Source organism: Carcharodon carcharias, chromosome 10, assembly GCF_017639515.1.
Source record: "Carcharodon carcharias isolate sCarCar2 chromosome 10, sCarCar2.pri, whole genome shotgun sequence".
NCBI classification, from domain to species: domain Eukaryota; kingdom Metazoa; phylum Chordata; class Chondrichthyes; order Lamniformes; family Lamnidae; genus Carcharodon; species Carcharodon carcharias.
In genome coordinates this window covers 40,501,500-40,520,926 of record NC_054476.1, presented here as the reverse complement: position 1 = coordinate 40,520,926, position 19,427 = coordinate 40,501,500, and the positions used below count along the sequence as shown (strand labels likewise).

The following is a 19,427-nucleotide window of genomic DNA, read 5'->3' as shown; positions in this document are numbered from 1 at the left end:
ATTCACGAGTCCTCAGATACTGAAGCAGTTCATGTCCAACTGCAGGAAGACCTGGGCAATCCATCGCCTTTTGATGTTTAATGGCATTACCATCACTGAGTCCCCCACTACATTCATCCTGGGGATTACCATTGACCAACTGAACTGGACTAGCCATATAAATATTGTGACTACAAGAGCAGGTCAGAGGCTAGGAATCGTGCGACAAGGATCTCACCTACTACCTCCCCAATACCTGTTCACCATCTACACGGCACAAGTCAGGAATGTGATGGAATACTCCCCACTTGTCTGAATGAGTGCAGCTCCAAAAACACTCAAGAAGCTTGACATCATCCAGGACAAAGTAACCCACTTGATTGACACCACATCCACAAACATTTACTCCCTCCACCAGCGACGCACAGTAGAAGCAGTGTGTACCATCTACAAGATGCACTGTAGGGATTCATCAAGGCTCCTTTGACAGCACCTTCTAAACCAACAACCACTACTACCTAGAAGGACACGGGCAGCAGATACACGGGAACACTACTACCTGGAGGTTCCCCTCCAAGTCACTCACCATCCTGACTTGGAAACATATTGCTGTTCCTTCACTGTGGTTGGGTCAAAATCCTGGAACTCCTTTCCTAACAGCACTGTGGGTGTACCTGCACCACATCGACTGCAGCGGTTCAAGAAGGCAGCTCACCACCACCTTCTCAAGAGCAACTCGGGATGGGCAATAAATGCTGGCCCAGCCAGTGAAGCCCACATGCCGTGAATGAATAAAAAAAAATTGGCCAGCCAGTGTAAAATCATGGTCAGGAGCCGATCGTGGCCGGAGGCCCATTTCTCATCCCTGTCCAGACTGGCCGATTGCTTGCGACCGACGAATTAAAAATTCAGGCCCTTAAATCTGAGCTAGTGGTGTCTTCAAGGGACACAGCGGAATGCCTGCTTCTCAGCACAAGCTCTTTTAATTTAAAATCCCTTTCCTTCTCTCTGTCCTGAAATTCTCTCTTCTCTTCGTCTCCCTTCCCTGTCTCTCTCTCTTTCTCTCTCTTTATCCCTTTCCTGAAATTCCAGTTCCAATTTCCGTTGCTCCAATATGAATCTCTTTGCCACTACTTTATCCATTTCATCATCCTCAATATAGTAGATAGTTGGCCACCCCTTTTAAAATTTTGGAGTTTCTGGCCTTTGGGCGAAAGTCTAATTCCAAGTGCCTTTTAACTCTTCGATGGACAGAACTTTTAAATTCTCAGAAGCAATTTCCCTTCCATCTAGAAAACTCCAGGCATCAAATGTGGACACTTTATACTTTAGTCGTACAGACTCAAGAAAACCATTTTCAGTTTTTAAAATTGGTTTTGAAAGAAAAATTTACCTTCCCCGCTCGAATTCATTTATTTTGTCTGTGGGAACAATCCCGGCTACGAGCCCCAATTTTGTTAGAACCGGGTGAGGGGAAATGAGTGGCTCTCCTTTTTTTCAACCCCTTGGTTGGTCATAACAAAGGTTTGTTTAGATTTCTTTCCCTCTGGATACCTCTTCCCAATCCAAATGTATTTACTTTTCTATAAGGAGCCAATCCAACCAGATTTTCTTGAGTCAAGGAAAGAGTAAGTTTATTAGTTGCTAAAAACCCGACGAAAAATAATAAAAGATGTGACACACACATCAGGAATAAGAAAGGTAAGAGTCCAGACAAAATTAAAAAGAATATACAAACCAGTCATTGGTTGTCATTGAGGCATTGATGGTGGCACATTGTGGCCTTTAGGTGATTTTGGCAGAACGCGGGAGCTGACTTTGGCAGTTTCACAGTCTGATGCAGACAGTTGATGGCATATTCTCAGAGGGAGAGATGACCTGCTTGCCTCTGCAGAGGTGACTGAGGAGGCTGTCCTTTTTCTTCCTGCTTGCTGTCTGCCTCAACTAAAACGCACTATCCTCCAGCAAGAGGGAGAGAAAGAGCAGTCACCTGCTTGTCCCTGCAGGGGATACTTAGATTGGTGTTCACAGAATCACAGAATTTTGACAGCATAGAAGGAGGCCATTCAGCCCACCGTGTCAGTACCGGCTCTCCACATGAGATTATGACCTAGTGCCATTGCCCTGCTTTTTCCCTGTAAGCCTCCTGCACATTGTTTCCATTCAAATAATCATCTAATGCCCCCTTGAATGCCTCATTTGAACCTGCTTCCATCACACTTCCAGGCAGTGCATTCCACTCGTTGTCTGAAAAAGCTTTTTCTCATGTCACATTTACTACTTTTGCAAATCTCCTTAAATCTGTGCCCTCTCATTTTTGATCCTTTTACAAGTGGGAACAGCTTCTCCCTGTCTACTCTGTCCAGCTCCCTCATGATTTTGAACATCTCTCACAAACCTCCTCTTAACATTCTTCTCCTCAAGGAGAACAGTCCCAACCTCTCCAATCTATCTTCATAACTGAACTTTCTCATCCCTGGAACCATTCTTGTAAACCTCTTCTGCACTCTCTCTAAAGTATTCACATCCTTCCTATAATGTGATGCCCAGAACTGTACACAATACTCTAGCAGATGTCTAACAAATGTCTTATATAGATTCAGCACAGCCTCGCTGCTCTTGTACTCTATGCTGCTATTAATAAAGACCAGGATACAAAATGCTTTATTAACTGCTCTCTCCACCTGTCCTGACACCTTCAATGACCTATGCACATATACCCTGCTCCTGCACCCCCTTCAAAATTTCACCCCTTATTTTATATTGTCCTTCCATGTTCTTCCGACCAAAATACATCACCTCACACTTCTCTGCATTGAACTTCATCTGCCACCTATCTGCCCACTCCAGCAACTTGTCTATGCCCCCCACACCATCCTCCTTGCAGTTCACAACACTCCCAAGCTTTGTATCATCTGCAAACTTTGAAATTGTCCCCTGCACACCAAGATCTGGATTCTAGATGTTGCTTCTGTTACTCTGTTTGCCAGAGCCAGTTTTTAAACTCATTTCTGGGTATTTTCAGAAGGGAATTTAATTGGCATGTTTTGAATCCAAAGTCCATTTTGTTTTCAACTCAGAAAGTTTTTGATGCATCCTGGGATATAAATCAGCAGGAGATGGTTATTGGGTGTCTAGTGGGATGTAATGGTTGGGGGTAGTGGGGGAGGGGCGGTGAGTTGGGGGAAATTTCCATTTTCTTCACACACGCAAGGAATTAAGTGCAGCCTTTTGCATTTTTCATGCTTTCCTTTCAAGTGTCTCTGTTTCAAGTGGGCCTTACGGCTCTTCAGCACAATTCCATGGCCTGAACTTTGCCTTTGGTGGGTAAGTGCAATTGGCCGGCTCAGGAGTTTCCGGGAAATGGACCGCCGACCACGAGCGGTTCCCAACCGCGATTTCACACTGGCTGGCCAATTACCGGCCAGACAGCGTGGAATGTGCTCTGAAAAGCTCAGCGCTGTCAGGCTGTGGCCGGGGAGAGTGCGGGCAATGGTGTCATCGTGGTGTAGGTGAGCACGATGAGAGAGCTCCTTGAAGGCAGACAGCTGCCTGAGGGAGCTGCACACCTTCAAATGATTAAATAAAGGTTTAAAAAGCTGCAACAAAAATCCCTGCATCACAATCAAACACCTGAAAATATGCCACATAAAAATACTGTCCACAGAGATTTATTTTTATTTTATTTCATAATGGCGATATCATCCTGCCTTCGGATGAGTCTTGGCCAATCCACTCATCCGCCCGCTGTAAGGTTGGACGGGCCATGAAAAATCAGAGACAATTGCGTTGTTAATGGGCTTGATTGCTCTCTTAATTATTGGCGGGTGTGCTTCCAACTTTTGCGCATGCCCGCCAAGCAAAATATTGCACGAGTGCATGATGATGTCGGGACACTTGTCTCATGTCCTCTCGTGCGATTTTACACCTGATCGGGTTGGGCATGCGCCCGCCTAAGGATCCTAAAATTCGGCCCATTATCATGCTCTGAGTGACATGGGGCCACTCAAAGGTTCTCAGCCAAGCTCATTGTGGACATCACTCATACAGAATTGCAGCACCTGGTAGCCTGCCCCATCTGTGTGCAAACAAACAGAATGTGGCATTTCAAGCAGCTCAGGACTTGTCTCTTTAGGTAGTTAGCATCTACTTCCCTGTTTTCCTTCTGTTATAACATCGCTACTGGACTTGAGGATCAAAAACTCAGCTTGTTTGGTTGGGTGGAGCATAACCTTTTCTGTCAGTCAAAAAGAAATGTGGTGACATTCCAGTTCGAGGCTTGAGCAAATATTTTGACTGAAACCTTATGCCTATTTCATGAGTTGATGGATTCACACGGTTGTCATTCGACCCCAAGAAGATACTTTGCCAGTATATTCCTGAGCTTGTGTATAACAACATTGTGCAATTCTGCTGATAACATTTGAAATCAATTGACTGATGTATATTCAGGGCAGCAAAAGAAGTTATTATTCACTGAGATGCAATATTGCATTATTCTTAAGATGCAGCACTTACCTGAGAAATAATAATATTTGTCCTTAGATGTGGGTGCAATGAGCTTAACTAAATACATACGTATTCATTTATCACTAACCAAATGCTTTATCATTATAGTTCCTGCACTTGTATACAATGTGTTTACATTAACGCGCATTTTTCAATTTATGTAGAATCACAGCAAAACTCTTCAAATGATCAAAGCAATACCAAGAATCAAATGGAAGGTTCACAAGATGTCAAAACAGAAAAAGGTAAGCCAGGAACTGAAGGTGGGATCAAAGAAGAAAAAAATAAGTTGCACAAAGTTTTCATTAATTTGCTCACTGAACGTTGACACATGACACATTTATTGGCACCTTTCATTGACCTTGAGTGATCATCATTCTGGAATCACTGTGATCAGTGTGGTGTAGTTACAGCCACAGAGCTCTAAGGGAGGGATTTTCAGGTTTTCAACCCAGTGACAATGAAGGAATGGACACAAATTCCCAAGTCAGGATTGTGTACATCGTGGAGAGGAAATTACTTGTGGTGGTTTTCCCATGCACTTGCTGCCCTCGTTCTTCTAAATGTCAGTGGTTGTGTGTTTGGAAACTGCCCTTGAGGAAGCAGTATTTGATCAAATAAAAAGAAACATAATTTATTGATGTTGTGGAACGTAGGAGAGTGTTCCAGTTGGCAAAAGATGGGTGTGGGAGATGAAGGTCTAGGATCAACTGAGAGAGGAGTGGTATCAGGGTGTGGTGAGGTTTGGATGTTGGGGTTCGACGGTGTTGGAGGTTGGGAGGGTTGAACAAAGGTGTCGGGGTGGTGAGGTTGGGAGGGGGGAAAGAAGGTGTCAGGGGGATGGGGGTTGAAGGGGTGGACGAAGGTGTTGGGAAAGAGATTGGGGGGGTAGAGGGAATACAGGGGAGGAGGGGAAGAAGACGGTAACTGGGGAGGTAGGTGTAAGGAGGGGTGGAATTGCTGCAATCCCTGTGGTTTAGGTACATCCACAGAGCTCATTGGGAAGCAGTTCCTGGTTTTCACCCCAGTGCCCACGAAGGATTGACACATATTTCCAAGTCCGGATTTTGTAAGTCTTGGAGAGGAAGTTGCATGTGTTGGTGTGCCCCTCTACCTGCTGCCCCTCCTTATCTAGATCCCAATGGTTGTGTATTTGGAAGATTCCCTTGAGGAAGCAGTATTTAACCAAATAAAAAGAAATACAATTTATTGATGATGTGGAATGTAGGAGAATGTTCCAGTTAGCAAAATCTCATTGATGATGTAGGCCTAGCTCAGTGATGATGTAGTCCAGCAGTTTTTTTTAAGATTGACACACTCAACAAAATGAGAAGCAAAGGTGAACAGAACAATCTTGTTGTTTGGACCCTTCCTTGGCTCCCTCTACCATGCTCTGAGTGATCAGGTGCCACTGGAAGGTTCTTGACCAAGCTCTAGTTGGATATCATTAATGCAGAGTTGGAGCAACTGAAGGCCTGCCCCATTAGTGCAAATGGAGATTCTCTGTCCTTTGGAACCAATCAGGACTTGTCTATTTAGACAAAGTTAGCATTCACTTCTCTGTTTTCCTTCTGTCACATCATTAATACTGGACTTGAGGAGCAAAAATTCAGCTTGTCTAATTGGGTGGAGGCTCCTTTCTCAGAAAGGATTGAAACTACCCCAGCTGAAATATCATTCCTTTGTTTGATGTTATGTTAATGACAGAGAACACATAATAAAGAAGGGATGTAGTGAAGTCAGCAGAATTAAGGCATGCTAGTGGAAGTACTGAGAAAGGAAGTATACTAAGGGATTGCAATGGATGGTGGAGGCAATAGTTGTAATGAAATGGCTTATGTATTCTTTGAAATGGAGAAAATATGAATTGTTTTTCACTAAAGGATCAAAAGCACAAAGTGCCTTCTCATATTCCAGGAAGTATTAGCTGCATTATTCAGAAAACTGGTCTGTCAGTCAGGGGGATATGTGTTGATGTTCCAGTCAAGGACTTGAGCAGATATCTTGTCTGAAACCTAACTCATTTTGGATGGAATGATGAATTCACACACTGGTCATAATATTTGATAAAATGATCAAAATAGAGAATTCAGAAATAGATCCATTTTTCAGCCTAGAACTTCATTGATGTATCATTACATTGAAGTACATTCTTTGTACAATGATTTGAACCGAAAAAGATATGTTGCTAGTAGGTTCCTGTGCCGCATGTGAAACTACGTTGTACAATTTTACCAATAATATTTGAAGCTAATTGTTTGATGTATATTCAGCAAAGGGAGGGAAGCCTACAAGGAACTATTATTCACTGTGAGATGAAATTTTGCATTATTCTGAAGACCCCTCATGCAGCACTTAGCTGAGAAATAATAATATCTGTCCTGAGATAGAGGCACATTAAGCTTAACTAAATGCACAGGTATTCTTTTATGATTATTCAAATGCATTATCAGCGTAGTTTCAGATCCTTTATGCAATGAGTTTACAATGGCAAGTACATTTTTGTTCATGTAGGTTTGCCGGGAATCTCTTCAAATGATCAAAGTGAACCTACGACTAAAATGGTAGAGGTTTATAATGACAATCCAGCAAACCGTGAACAGGGAACCGACGGTGGGAGCAATGAAGAAAATAGTAACTTGCGCAAAGCTTTCATTTATTTGCCAAAGGGATGTGGATAATTTTGACAGATCGTACATTTATTAGCATCATTAGTTGTCCTTGGTATGTTGTTAATGCTGGTTCTGGAATTGAGCAATCTGTGAGGTTTAGGTACATCCACAGAGCTGATCGGGAGGCAGTTTCTGGTTTTCAACCCAGTGCCCATGAAGGATTGACACATATTTCCAAGTCCGGATTTTGTAAGTCCTGGAGAAGAAGTTGCAAGTGTTGTTGGGCCCCTCTACCTGCTGTCATTCTTTATCTAGATCCCAATGGTTGTCTATTTGGAAGATTCCCTTGAGGAAGCAGTATTTAACCAAATAAAAAGAAATACAATTTATTGATGATGTGGAATGTAGGAGAATGTTCCCGTTAACAAAAGCACATTGATGATGTTGGCCTAGCTCAGTGATGATATAGGCCAACAGTTTTTTTTAAGATTGACACACTAAACAAATTGAGAAGCAATGGTGAAAAGAACAATCTTGTTGTTTGGACCCTTTCTTGGCTCCCTCTACCATATTCTGAGTGATTCTGGTGCCACTGAAAGGTTCTTGGCTGAGTTCCTGGTGGATATCACTCATGCAGAATTGCAGCAACTGAAGGCCTGCCCCATTAGTGCAAATGGAGATTCCCTGTCCTTTGGAACCGATCAGGACTTGTCTATTTAGACAAAGTTAGCATTCACTTTCTTGTGAACGAAGTACGTTCTTGGTACAATGATTTGAACCCAAAAAGATATGTTGCTAGCATGTGAATCTACATTGTACAATTTTACCAATAATATTTGAAGCTAATTGATTGATGTATATTCAGGAAAGGGAGGGAAGCCTACAAGGAACTATTATTCACTGTGAGATGAAATTTTGCATTATTCTGAAGGCCCCTCATGCAGCACTTAGCTGAGAAATAATAATATCTGTCCTGAGGTGAAGGCACATTAAGCTTAACTAAATACATAGGTATTCTTTTATGATTATTGAACTGCATTACCAGTGTAGTTTCAGCGCCTGTATGCAATGAGTTTACAATGGCATGTATATTTTTGTTCATGTAGATCCGCAGGGAAACTCTACAAATGCTAAAAGTGATCCTAACAATAAAATGGAAGAACAGGGAACCGACGGTGTAAACAATGAAGAAAATAGTAAGTTGCACAAAGCTTTCATATATTTGCCAAAGGAATGTGGGTAATTTTGACAGATCGTACATTTATTAGCATCATTAATTGTCCTTGGTATGATGCTAATGCTGGTTCTGGAATTGCTGCAATCCGTGTGGTTTAGGTACATCCACAGAGCTGATCGGGAGGCAGTTTCGGGTTTTCAACCCAGTGCCCATGAAGGATTGACACATATTTCCCAGTCCGGATTTTGTAAGTCTTAGAGAGGAAGTTGAATGTTTTGGTGTGCCCCTCTACCTGCTGCCCCTCCTTATCTAGATCCCAATGGTTCTGTATTTGGAAGATTTACCTGAGGAAGCAGTATTTAACCAAATAAAAACAAATACAGTTTATTGATGATATGGAATGTAGGAGAATGTTCCAGTTAACAAAATCTCTTTGATGATGTAGGCCTAGCTCAGTGATGATGTAGGCCAACAGTTTTTTTTAAGATTGACACACTAAACAAAATGAGAAGCAAAGGTGAACAGAACAATCTTGTTGTTTGGACCCTTTCTTGGCTCCCTCTATCATGCTCTGAGTGATCAGGTGCCACTGGAATGTTCTTGGCCAAGCTCTAGGTGGATATCACTCATGCAGAATTGCAGCAACTGAAGGCCTGCCCCATTAGTGCAAATGGAGATTCCCTGTCCATTGGAACAGATCAGGACTTGTCTGTTTAGACTGTTAGCATTCACTTTGCTGTTTTCCTTCTGTCACATTATCAATACTGGACTCGAGGAGCAAAAATTCAGCTTGTCTAATTGGGTGGAGGTTCCTTTCTCAGAAAGGATTGAAAATAATCCAGTTGAGATATCATTTTTTGCTTGATGTTATGTTAAGGACAGAGAACACATAATAAAGAAGGGATGTAGAGAAGTCAGCAGAAATAAGACATGCTAGTGGAAGTACTGAGAAAGTACATATACTGAGGGATTGCAATGGATGCTGGAGGCAATATTTGTAATGAAATGGCTTATGTACTCTTTGAAATGGAGAAAATATGAATTGTCTTTCACTAAAGCATCAAAAGCACAAAGTGTCTTCTCATATTCATGGATGTATTAGCTCCATTATTCAGAAACCTGGTCTGTCAGTCAGTGGGAAATGTGTTGATGTTCCAGTCCAGGACTTGAGCAGATATCTTGTCTGAAAACTAACTCATTTTGGATGGAATGATGAATTCACACACTGGTCATAATATTTGATAAAATGATCAAAATAGAGAATTCAGAAATAGATCCATTTTTCAGCGTAGAACTTCATTGATGTATCGTTACATTGAAGTACGTTCTTGGTACAATGATTTGAACCCAAAAAGATATGTTGCTAGCATGTGAATCTACTTTGTACAATTTTGCCAATAATATTTGAAGCTAATTGATTGATGTATATTCAGGAAAGGAAGGGAAGCCTACAAGGAACTACTATTCACTGTGAGATGAAATTTTGCATTATTCTGAAGGCCCCTCATGCAGCACTTAGCTGAGAAATAATAATATTTGTCCTGAGGTGAAGGCACATTAAGCTTAACTAAATACATAGGTATTCTTTTATGATTATTGAACTGCATTACCAGTGTAGTTTCAGCGCCTCTATGCAATGAGTTTACAATGGCATGTATATTTTTGTTCATGTAGATTCGCAGGGAAACTCTACAAATGCTAAAAGTGATCCTAACAATAAAATGGAAGAACAGGGAACCGACGGTGTAAACAATGAAGAAAATAGTAAGTTGCGCAAAGCTTTCATATATTTGCCAAAGGAATGTGGGTAATTTTGACAGATCGTACATTTATTAGCATCATTAATTGTCCTTGGTATGATGCTAATGCTGGTTCTGGAATTGCTGCAATCCGTGTGGTTTAGGTACATCCACAGAGCTGATCGGGAGGCAGTTTCTGGTTTTCAAGCCAGTGCCCATGAAGGATTGACACATATTTCCAAGTCCGGATTTTGTAAGTCTCAGAGAGGAAGTTGAATGTTTTGGTGTGCCCCTCTACCTGCTGCCCCTCCTTATCTAGATCCCAATGGTTGTGTATTTGGAAGATTCCCCTGAGGAAGCAGTATTTAACCAAATAAAAAGAAATACAACTTATTGATGATATGGAATGTAGGAGAATGTTCCAGTTAGCAAAATCTCATTGATGATGTAGGCCTAGCTCAGTGATGATGTAGGCCAACAGTTTCTTTTCAAGATTCACACATTAAACAAAATGAGAAGCAAAGGTGAACAAAACAATCTTGTTGTTGGACCGTTTCTATGCTCCCAATATCATGCTCTGAGTGATCAGGTGCCACTGGAATGTTCTTGGCCAAGCTCTAGGTGGATATCACTCATGCAGAATTGCAGCAACTGGAGTCCTGACCCATTAGTGCAAATGGAGTTTCCCTGTCCTTTGGAACCGATGAGGACTTGTCTATTTAGACAAATTTAGCATTCACTTTGCTCTTTTGTTTCTGTCACATCATCAATACTGGACTTGAGGAGCAAAAATTCCGCTTGTCTAATTGGGTGGAGGTTCCTTTCTCAGCAAAGGATTGAAAAGACTCCAGCTGAAATATCTTTCTTTAGCTTGATGTTATGTTAAGGACAGAGAACAGATAATAAAGAAGGGATGGAGAGAAGTCAGTAGAAATAACACATGCTAGTGGAAGTGCTGAGAAAGGAAATATACTAAGGGATTGCAATGGATTGTGGAGGCAATAGTTGTAATGAAATGGCTTATGTACTCTTTGAAATGGAGAAAATATGAATTGTTTTTCACTAAAGCATCAAAAGCACAAAGTGCCTTATCATATTCATCGAAGTATTAACTCCATTATTCAGAAACCTGGTCTGTCAGTCAGTGGGAAATATGTTGATGTTCCAGTCAAGGACCTGAGCAGATATCTTGTCTGAAACCTAACTCATTTTGGATGGAATGATGAATTCACACACTGGTCATAATATTTGATAAAATGATCAAAATAGAGAATTCAGAAATAGATCCAATTTTCAGCGTAGAACTTCATTGATGTATCGTTACATTGAAGTACATTCTTTGTACAATGATTTGAACCCAAAAAGATAGGTCGCTAGTATGTTCCTGTGCCGCATGTGAAACTACGTTGTACAATTTTACCAATAATATTTGATGCTAATTGATTGATGTATATTCAGGATAGGGAGGGAAGCCTACAAGGAAATATTATTCACTGTGAGATGAAATTTTGCATTATTCTGAAGACCCCTCATGCAGCACTTAGCTGAGAAATAATAATATCTGTCCTGAGATGAAGACACATTAAGCTTAACTAAATACATAGGTATTCTTTTATGATTATTCAAATGCATTATCAGTGTAGTTTCAGCTCCTGTATGCAATGAGTTTACAATGGCATGTATATTTTTGTTCATGTAGATTCGCATGGAAACTGTTCAAATGATAAAAGTGAACCAAAAACTGAAACGGAAGGCGTTCATAATATCAATCCAGAAAACTGTAAACAGGGAACCGACGGTGTGAACAACGAGGAAAATGGTAAGTTGCGCAAAGCTTTCATCTATTTGCCGATGGGATGTGGGTAATTTTGACAGATCGTACATTTATTAGCATCATTAATTGTCCTTGGTATGATGCTAATGCTGGTTCTGGAATTGCTGCAATCCGTGTGGTTTAGGTACATCCACAGAGCTGATCGGGAGGCAGTTTCTGGTTTTCAAGCCAGTGCCCATGAAGGATTGACACATATTTCCCAGTCCGGATTTTGTAAGTCTTAGAGAGGAAGTTGAATGTTTTGGTGTGCCCCTCCACCTGCTGCCCCTCCTTATCTAGATCCCAATGGTTGTGTATTTGGAAGATTCCCTTGAGGAAGCAGTATTTAACCAAATAAGAAGAAATACAATTTATTGATGATGTGGAATGTAGGAGAATGTTCCAGTTAGCAAAATCTCATTGATGATGTAGGCCTAGCTCAGTGATGATGTAGGCCAACAGTTTTTTTTAAGATTGACACACTAAACAAAATGAGAAGCAAAGGTGAACAGAACAATCTTGTTGTTTGGACCCTTTCTTGGCTCCCTCTATCATGCTCTGAGTGATCAGGTGCCACTGGAATGTTCTTGGCCAAGCTCTAGGTGGATATCACTCATGCAGAATTGCAGCAACTGAAGGCCTGCCCCATTAGTGCAAATGGAGATTCCCTGTCCTTTGGAACAGATCAGGACTTGTCTGTTTAGACAATGTTAGCATTCACTTTGCTGTTTTCCTTCTGTCACATTATCAATACTGGACTCGAGGAGCAAAAATTCAGCTTGTCTAATTGGGTGGAGGTTCCTTTCTCAGAAAGGATTGAAAATAATCCAGTTGAGATATCATTTTTTGCTTGATGTTATGTTAAGGACAGAGAACAGATAATAAAGAAGGGATGGAGAGAAGTCAGTAGAAATAACACATGCTAGTGGAAGTGCTGAGAAAGGAAATATACTAAGGGATTGCAATGGATTGTGGAGGCAATAGTTGTAATGAAATGGCTTATGTACTCTTTGAAATGGAGAAAATATGAATTGTTTTTCACTAAAGCATCAAAAGCACAAAGTGCCTTATCATATTCATCGAAGTATTAACTCCATTATTCAGAAACCTGGTCTGTCAGTCAGTGGGAAATATGTTGATGTTCCAGTCAAGGACCTGAGCAGATATCTTGTCTGAAACCTAACGCATTTTGGATGGAATGATGAATTCACACACTGGTCATAATATTTGATAAAATGATCAAAATAGAGAATTCAGAAATAGATCCAATTTTCAGCGTAGAACTTCATTGATGTATCGTTACATTGAAGTACATTCTTTGTACAATGATTTGAACCCAAAAAGATAGGTCGCTAGTATGTTCCTGTGCCGCAGGTGAAACTACGTTGTACAATTTTACCAATAATATTTGATGCTAATTGATTGATGTATATTCAGGATAGGGAGGGAAGCCTACAAGGAAATATTATTCACTGTGAGATGAAATTTTGCATTATTCTGAAGACCCCTCATGCAGCACTTAGCTGAGAAATAATAATATCTGTCCTGAGATGAAGACACATTAAGCTTAACTAAATACATAGGTATTCTTTTATGATTATTCAAATGCATTATCAGTGTAGTTTCAGCTCCTGTATGCAATGAGTTTACAATGGCATGTATATTTTTGTTCATGTAGATTCGCATGGAAACTGTTCAAATGATAAAAGTGAACCAAAAACTGAAACGGAAGGCGTTCATAATATCAATCCAGAAAACTGTAAACAGGGAACCGACGGTGGGAACAACGAGGAAAATGGTAAGTTGCGCAAAGCTTTCATCTATTTGCCGATGGGATGTGGGTAATTTTGACAGATCGTACATTTATTAGCATCATTAATTGTCCTTGGTATGATGCTAATGCTGGTTCTGGAATTGCTGCAATCCGTGTGGTTTAGGTACATCCACAGAGCTGATCGGGAGGCAGTTTCTGGTTTTCAAGCCAGTGCCCATGAAGGATTGACACATATTTCCCAGTCCGGATTTTGTAAGTCTTAGAGAGGAAGTTGAATGTTTTGGTGTGCCCCTCCACCTGCTGCCCCTCCTTATCTAGATCCCAATGGTTGTGTATTTGGAAGATTCCCTTGAGGAAGCAGTATTTAACCAAATAAGAAGAAATACAATTTATTGATGATGTGGAATGTAGGAGAATGTTCCAGTTAGCAAAATCTCATTGATGATGTAGGCCTAGCTCAGTGATGATTTAGGCCAACAGTTTTTTTTAAGATTGACACACTAAACAAAATGAGAAGCAAAGATGAACAGAACAATCTTGTTGTTTGGACCCTTTCTTGGCTCCCTCTATCATGCTCTGAGTGATCAGGTGCCACTGGAAGGTTCTTGGCCAAGCTCTAGGTGGATATCACTCATGCAGAATTGCAGCAACTGAAGGCCTGCCCCATTAGTGCAAATGGAGATTCCCTGTCCTTTGGAACAGATCAGGACTTGTCTGTTTAGACAATGTTAGCATTCACTTTGCTGTTTTCCTTCTGTCACATTATCAATACTGGACTCGAGGAGCAAAAATTCAGCTTGTCTAATTGGGTGGAGGTTCCTTTCTCAGAAAGGATTGAAAATAATCCAGTTGAGATATCATTTTTTGCTTGATGTTATGTTAAGGACAGAGAACACATAATAAAGAAGGGATGTAGAGAAGTCAGCAGAAATAGGACATGCTAGTGGAAGTACTGAGAAAGTACATATACTGAGGGATTGCAATGGATGGTGGAGGCAATATTTGTAATGAAATGGCTTATGTACTCTTTGAAATGGAGAAAATATGAATTGTTTTTCACTAAAGCATCAAAAGCACAAAGTGTCTTCTCATATTCATGGATGTATTAGCTCCATTATTCAGAAACCTGGTCTGTCAGTCAGTGGGAAATGTGTTGATGTTCCTGTCCAGGACTTGAGCAGATATCTTGTCTGAAAACTAACTCATTTTGGATGGAATGATGAATTCACACACTGGTCATAATATTTGATAAAATGATCAAAATAGAGAATTCAGAAATAGATCCATTTTTCAGCGTAGAACTTCATTGATGTATCGTTACATTGAAGTACGTTCTTGGTACAATGATTTGAACCCAAAAAGATATGTTGCTAGCATGTGAATCTACGTTGTAAAATTTTACTAATAATATTTGAAGCTAATTGATTGATGTATATTCAGGAAAGGGAGGGAAGCCTACAAGGAACTACTATTCACTGTGAGATGAAATTTTGCATTATTCTGATTCCCCTCATGCAGCACTTAGCTGAGAAATAATAATATCTGTCCTGAGGTGAAGGCACATTAAGCTTAACTAAATACATAGGTATTCTTTTATGATTATTGAACTGCATTACCAGTGTAGTTTCAGCGCCTCTATGCAATGAGTTTACAATGGCATGTATATTTTTGTTCATGTAGATTCGCAGGGAAACTCTACAAATGCTAAAAGTGATCCTAACAATAAAATGGAAGAACAGGGAACCGACGGTGTAAACAATGAAGAAAATAGTAAGTTGCGCGAAGCTTTCATATATTTGCCGAAGGAATGCGGGTAATTTTGACAGATCGTACATTTATTAGCATCATTAATTGTCCTTGGTATGATGCTAATGCTGGTTCTGGAATTGCTGCAATCCGTGTGGTTTAGGTACATCCACAGAGCTGATCGGGAGGCAGTTTCTGGTTTTCAAGCCAGTGCCCATGAAGGATTGACACATATTTCCAAGTCCGGATTTTGTAAGTCTCAGAGAGGAAGTTGAATGTTTTGGTGTGCCCCTCTACCTGCTGCCCCTCCTTATCTAGATCCCAATGGTTGTGTATTTGGAAGATTCCCCTGAGGAAGCAGTATTTAACCAAATAAAAAGAAATACAACTTATTGATGATATGGAATGTAGGAGAATGTTCCAGTTAGCAAAATCTCATTGATGATGTAGGCCTAGTTCAGTGATGATGTAGGCCAACAGTTTCTTTTTAAGATTCACACATTAAACAAAATGAGAAGCAAAGGTGAACAAAACAATCTTGTTGTTGGACCGTTTCTATGCTCCCAATATCATGCTCTGAGTGATCAGGTGCCACTGGAATGTTCTTGGCCAAGCTCTAGGTGGATATCACTCATGCAGAATTGCAGCAACTGGAGTCCTGACCCATTAGTGCAAATGGAGTTTCCCTGTCCTTTGGAACCGATGAGGACTTGTCTATTTAGACAAATTTAGCATTCACTTTGCTCTTTTGCTTCTGTCACATCATCAATACTGGACTTGAGGAGCAAAAATTCAGCTTGTCTAATTGGGTGGAGGTTCCTTTCTCAGCAAAGGATTGAAAAAACTCCAGCTGAAATATCTTTCTTTAGCTTGATGTTATGTTAAGGACAGAGAACACATAATAAAGAAGGGATGGAGAGAAGTCAGTAGAAATAACACATGCTAGTGGAAGTGCTGAGAAAGGAAATATACTAAGGGATTGCAATGGATGGTGGAGGCAATAGTTGTAATGAAATGGCTTATGTACTCTTTGAAATGGAGAAAATATGAATTGTTTTTCACTAAAGCATCAAAAGCACAAAGTGCCTTATCATATTCATCGAAGTATTAACTCCATTATTCAGAAACCTGGTCTGTCAGTCAGTGGGAAATATGTTGATGTTCCAGTCAAGGACCTGAGCAGATATCTTGTCTGAAACCTAACTCATTTTGGATGGAATGATGAATTCACACACTGGTCATAATATTTGATAAAATGATCAAAATAGAGAATTCAGAAATAGATCCAATTTTCAGCGTAGAACTTCATTGATGTATCGTTACATTGAAGTACATTCTTTGTACAATGATTTGAACCCAAAAAGATAGGTCGCTAGTATGTTCCTGTGCCGCATGTGAAACTACGTTGTACAATTTTACCAATAATATTTGATGCTAATTGATTGATGTATATTCAGGATAGGGAGGGAAGCCTACAAGGAAATATTATTCACTGTGAGATGAAATTTTGCATTATTCTGAAGACCCCTCATGCAGCACTTAGCTGAGAAATAATAATATCTGTCCTGAGATGAAGACACATTAAGCTTAACTAAATACATAGGTATTCTTTTATGATTATTCAAATGCATTATCAGTGTAGTTTCAGCTCCTGTATGCAATGAGTTTACAATGGCATGTATATTTTTGTTCATGTAGATTCGCATGGAAACTGTTCAAATGATAAAAGTGAACCAAAAACTAAAACGGAAGGCGTTCATAATATCAATCCAGAAAACTGTAAACAGGGAACCGACGGTGTGAACAACGAGGAAAATGGTAAGTTGCGCAAAGCTTTCATCTATTTGCCGATGGGATGTGGGTAATTTTGACAGATCGTACATTTATTAGCATCATTAATTGTCCTTGGTATGATGCTAATGCTGGTTCTGGAATTGCTGCAATCCGTGTGGTTTAGGTACATCCGCAGAGCTGATCGGGAGGCAGTTTCTGGTTTTCAAGCCAGTGCCCATGAAGGATTGACACATATTTCCCAGTCCGGATTTTGTAAGTCTTAGAGAGGAAGTTGAATGTTTTGGTGTGCCCCTCCACCTGCTGCCCCTCCTTATCTAGATCCCAATGGTTGTGTATTTGGAAGATTCCCTTGAGGAAGCAGTATTTTACCAAATAAAAAGAAATACAATTTATTGATGATGTGGAATGTAGGAGAATGTTCCAGTTAGCAAAATCTCATTGATGATGTAGGCCTTGCTCAGTGGTGATGTAGGCCAACAGTTTTTTTTAAGATTGACACACTAAACAAAATGAGAAGCAAAGGTGAACAGAACAATCTTGTTGTTTGGACCCTTTCTTGGCTCCCTCTATCATGCTCTGAGTGATCAGGTGCCACTGGAATGTTCTTGGCCAAGCTCTAGGTGGATATCACTCATGCAGAATTGCAGCAACTGAAGGCCTGCCCCATTAGTGCAAATGGAGATTCCCTGTCCTTTGGAACAGATCATGACTTGTCTATTTAGACAAAGTTAGCATTCACTTTGCTGTTTTCTTTCTGTCACATTATCAATACTGGACTTGAGGAGCAAAAATTCAGCTGGTCTAATTGGGTGGAGGTTCCTTTCTCAGAAAGGATTGAAAATAATCCAGTTGAGATATAAATTTTTGCTTGATGTTATGTTAAGGACAGAGAACACATAATGAAGAAGGGATGTAGAGAAGTCAGCAGAAATAAGGCATGCTAGTGGAAGTACTGAAAAAGTATATATACTAAGGGATTGCAATGGATGGTGGAGGCAATAGCTGTAATGAAATGGCTTATGTGCTCTTTGAAATGGAGAAAATATGAACTGTTTTCCACTAAAGCATCAAAAGCACAAAGTGCCTTCTCATATTCATGGATGTATTAGCTCCATTATTCAGAAACCTGGTCTGTAAGTCAGTGGGAAATGTGTTGATGTTCCAGTTCAGGACTTGAGCAGATATCTTGTCTGAAAACTAACTCATTTTGGATGGAATGATGAATTCACACACTGGTCATAATATTTGATAAAATGATCAAAATAGAGAATTCAGAAATAGATCCATTTTTCAGCGTAGAACTTCATTGATGTTTCGTTACACTGAAGTACGTTCTTGGTACAATGATTTGAACCCAAAAAGATATGTTGCTAGCATGTGAATCTACGTTGTAAAATTTTACCAATAATATTTGAAGCTAATTGATTGATGTATATTCAGGAAAGGGAGGGAAGCCTACAAGGATCTACTATTCACTGTGAGATGAAATTTTGCATTATTCTGAAGGCCCCTCATGCAGCACTTAGCTGAGAAATAATAATATTTGTCCTGAGGTGAAGGCACATTAAGCTTAACTAAATACATAGGTATTCTTTTATGATTATTGAACTGCATTACCAGTGTAGTTTCAGCGCCTCTATGCAATGAGTTTACAATGGCATGTATATTTTTGTTCATGTAGATTCGCAGGGAAACTCTACAAATGCTAAAAGTGATCCTAACAATAAAATGGAAGAACAGGGAACCGACGGTGTAAACAATGAAGAAAATAGTAAGTTGCGCGAAGCTTTCATATATTTGCCAAAGGAATGTGGGTAATTTTGACAGATCGTACATTTATTAGCATCATTAATTGTCCTTGGTATGATGCTAATGCTGGTTCTGGAATTGCTGCAATCCGTGTGGTTTAGGTACATCCACAGAGCTGATCGGGAGGCAGTTTCTGGTTTTCAAGCCAGTGCCCATGAAGGATTGACACATATTTCCAAGTCCGGATTTTGTAAGTCTCAGAGAGGAAGTTGAATGTTTTGGTGTGCCCCTCTACCTGCTGCCCCTCCTTATCTAGATCCCAATGGTTGTGTATTTGGAAGATTCCCCTGAGGAAGCAGTATTTAACCAAATAAAAAGAAATACAACTTATTGATGATATGGAATGTAGGAGAATGTTCCAGTTAGCAAAATCTCATTGATGATGTAGGCCTAGCTCAGTGATGATGTAGGCCAACAGTTTCTTTTTAAGATTGACACATTAAACAAAATGAGAAGCCAAGGTGAACAAAACAAT

The 19,427-nt window shown here is 40.1% G+C and overlaps 1 protein-coding gene across 1 annotated transcript in view; it reads left to right on the top strand.

The window, feature by feature from the left end:
* Nucleotides 1-19,427, top strand: part of LOC121282818 (uncharacterized protein DDB_G0290685-like) — a 98,272-nt gene that overhangs the window by 29,819 nt on the left and 49,026 nt on the right. Inside the window, exons 6-9 of the mRNA XM_041196633.1 lie at nt 4,653-4,733; nt 9,952-10,041; nt 15,284-15,373; nt 18,825-18,914. Of these exons, the coding sequence (XP_041052567.1) occupies nt 4,653-4,733; nt 9,952-10,041; nt 15,284-15,373; nt 18,825-18,914 (351 nt within the window). The remainder of the gene's footprint in view (nt 1-4,652; nt 4,734-9,951; nt 10,042-15,283; nt 15,374-18,824; nt 18,915-19,427) is intronic.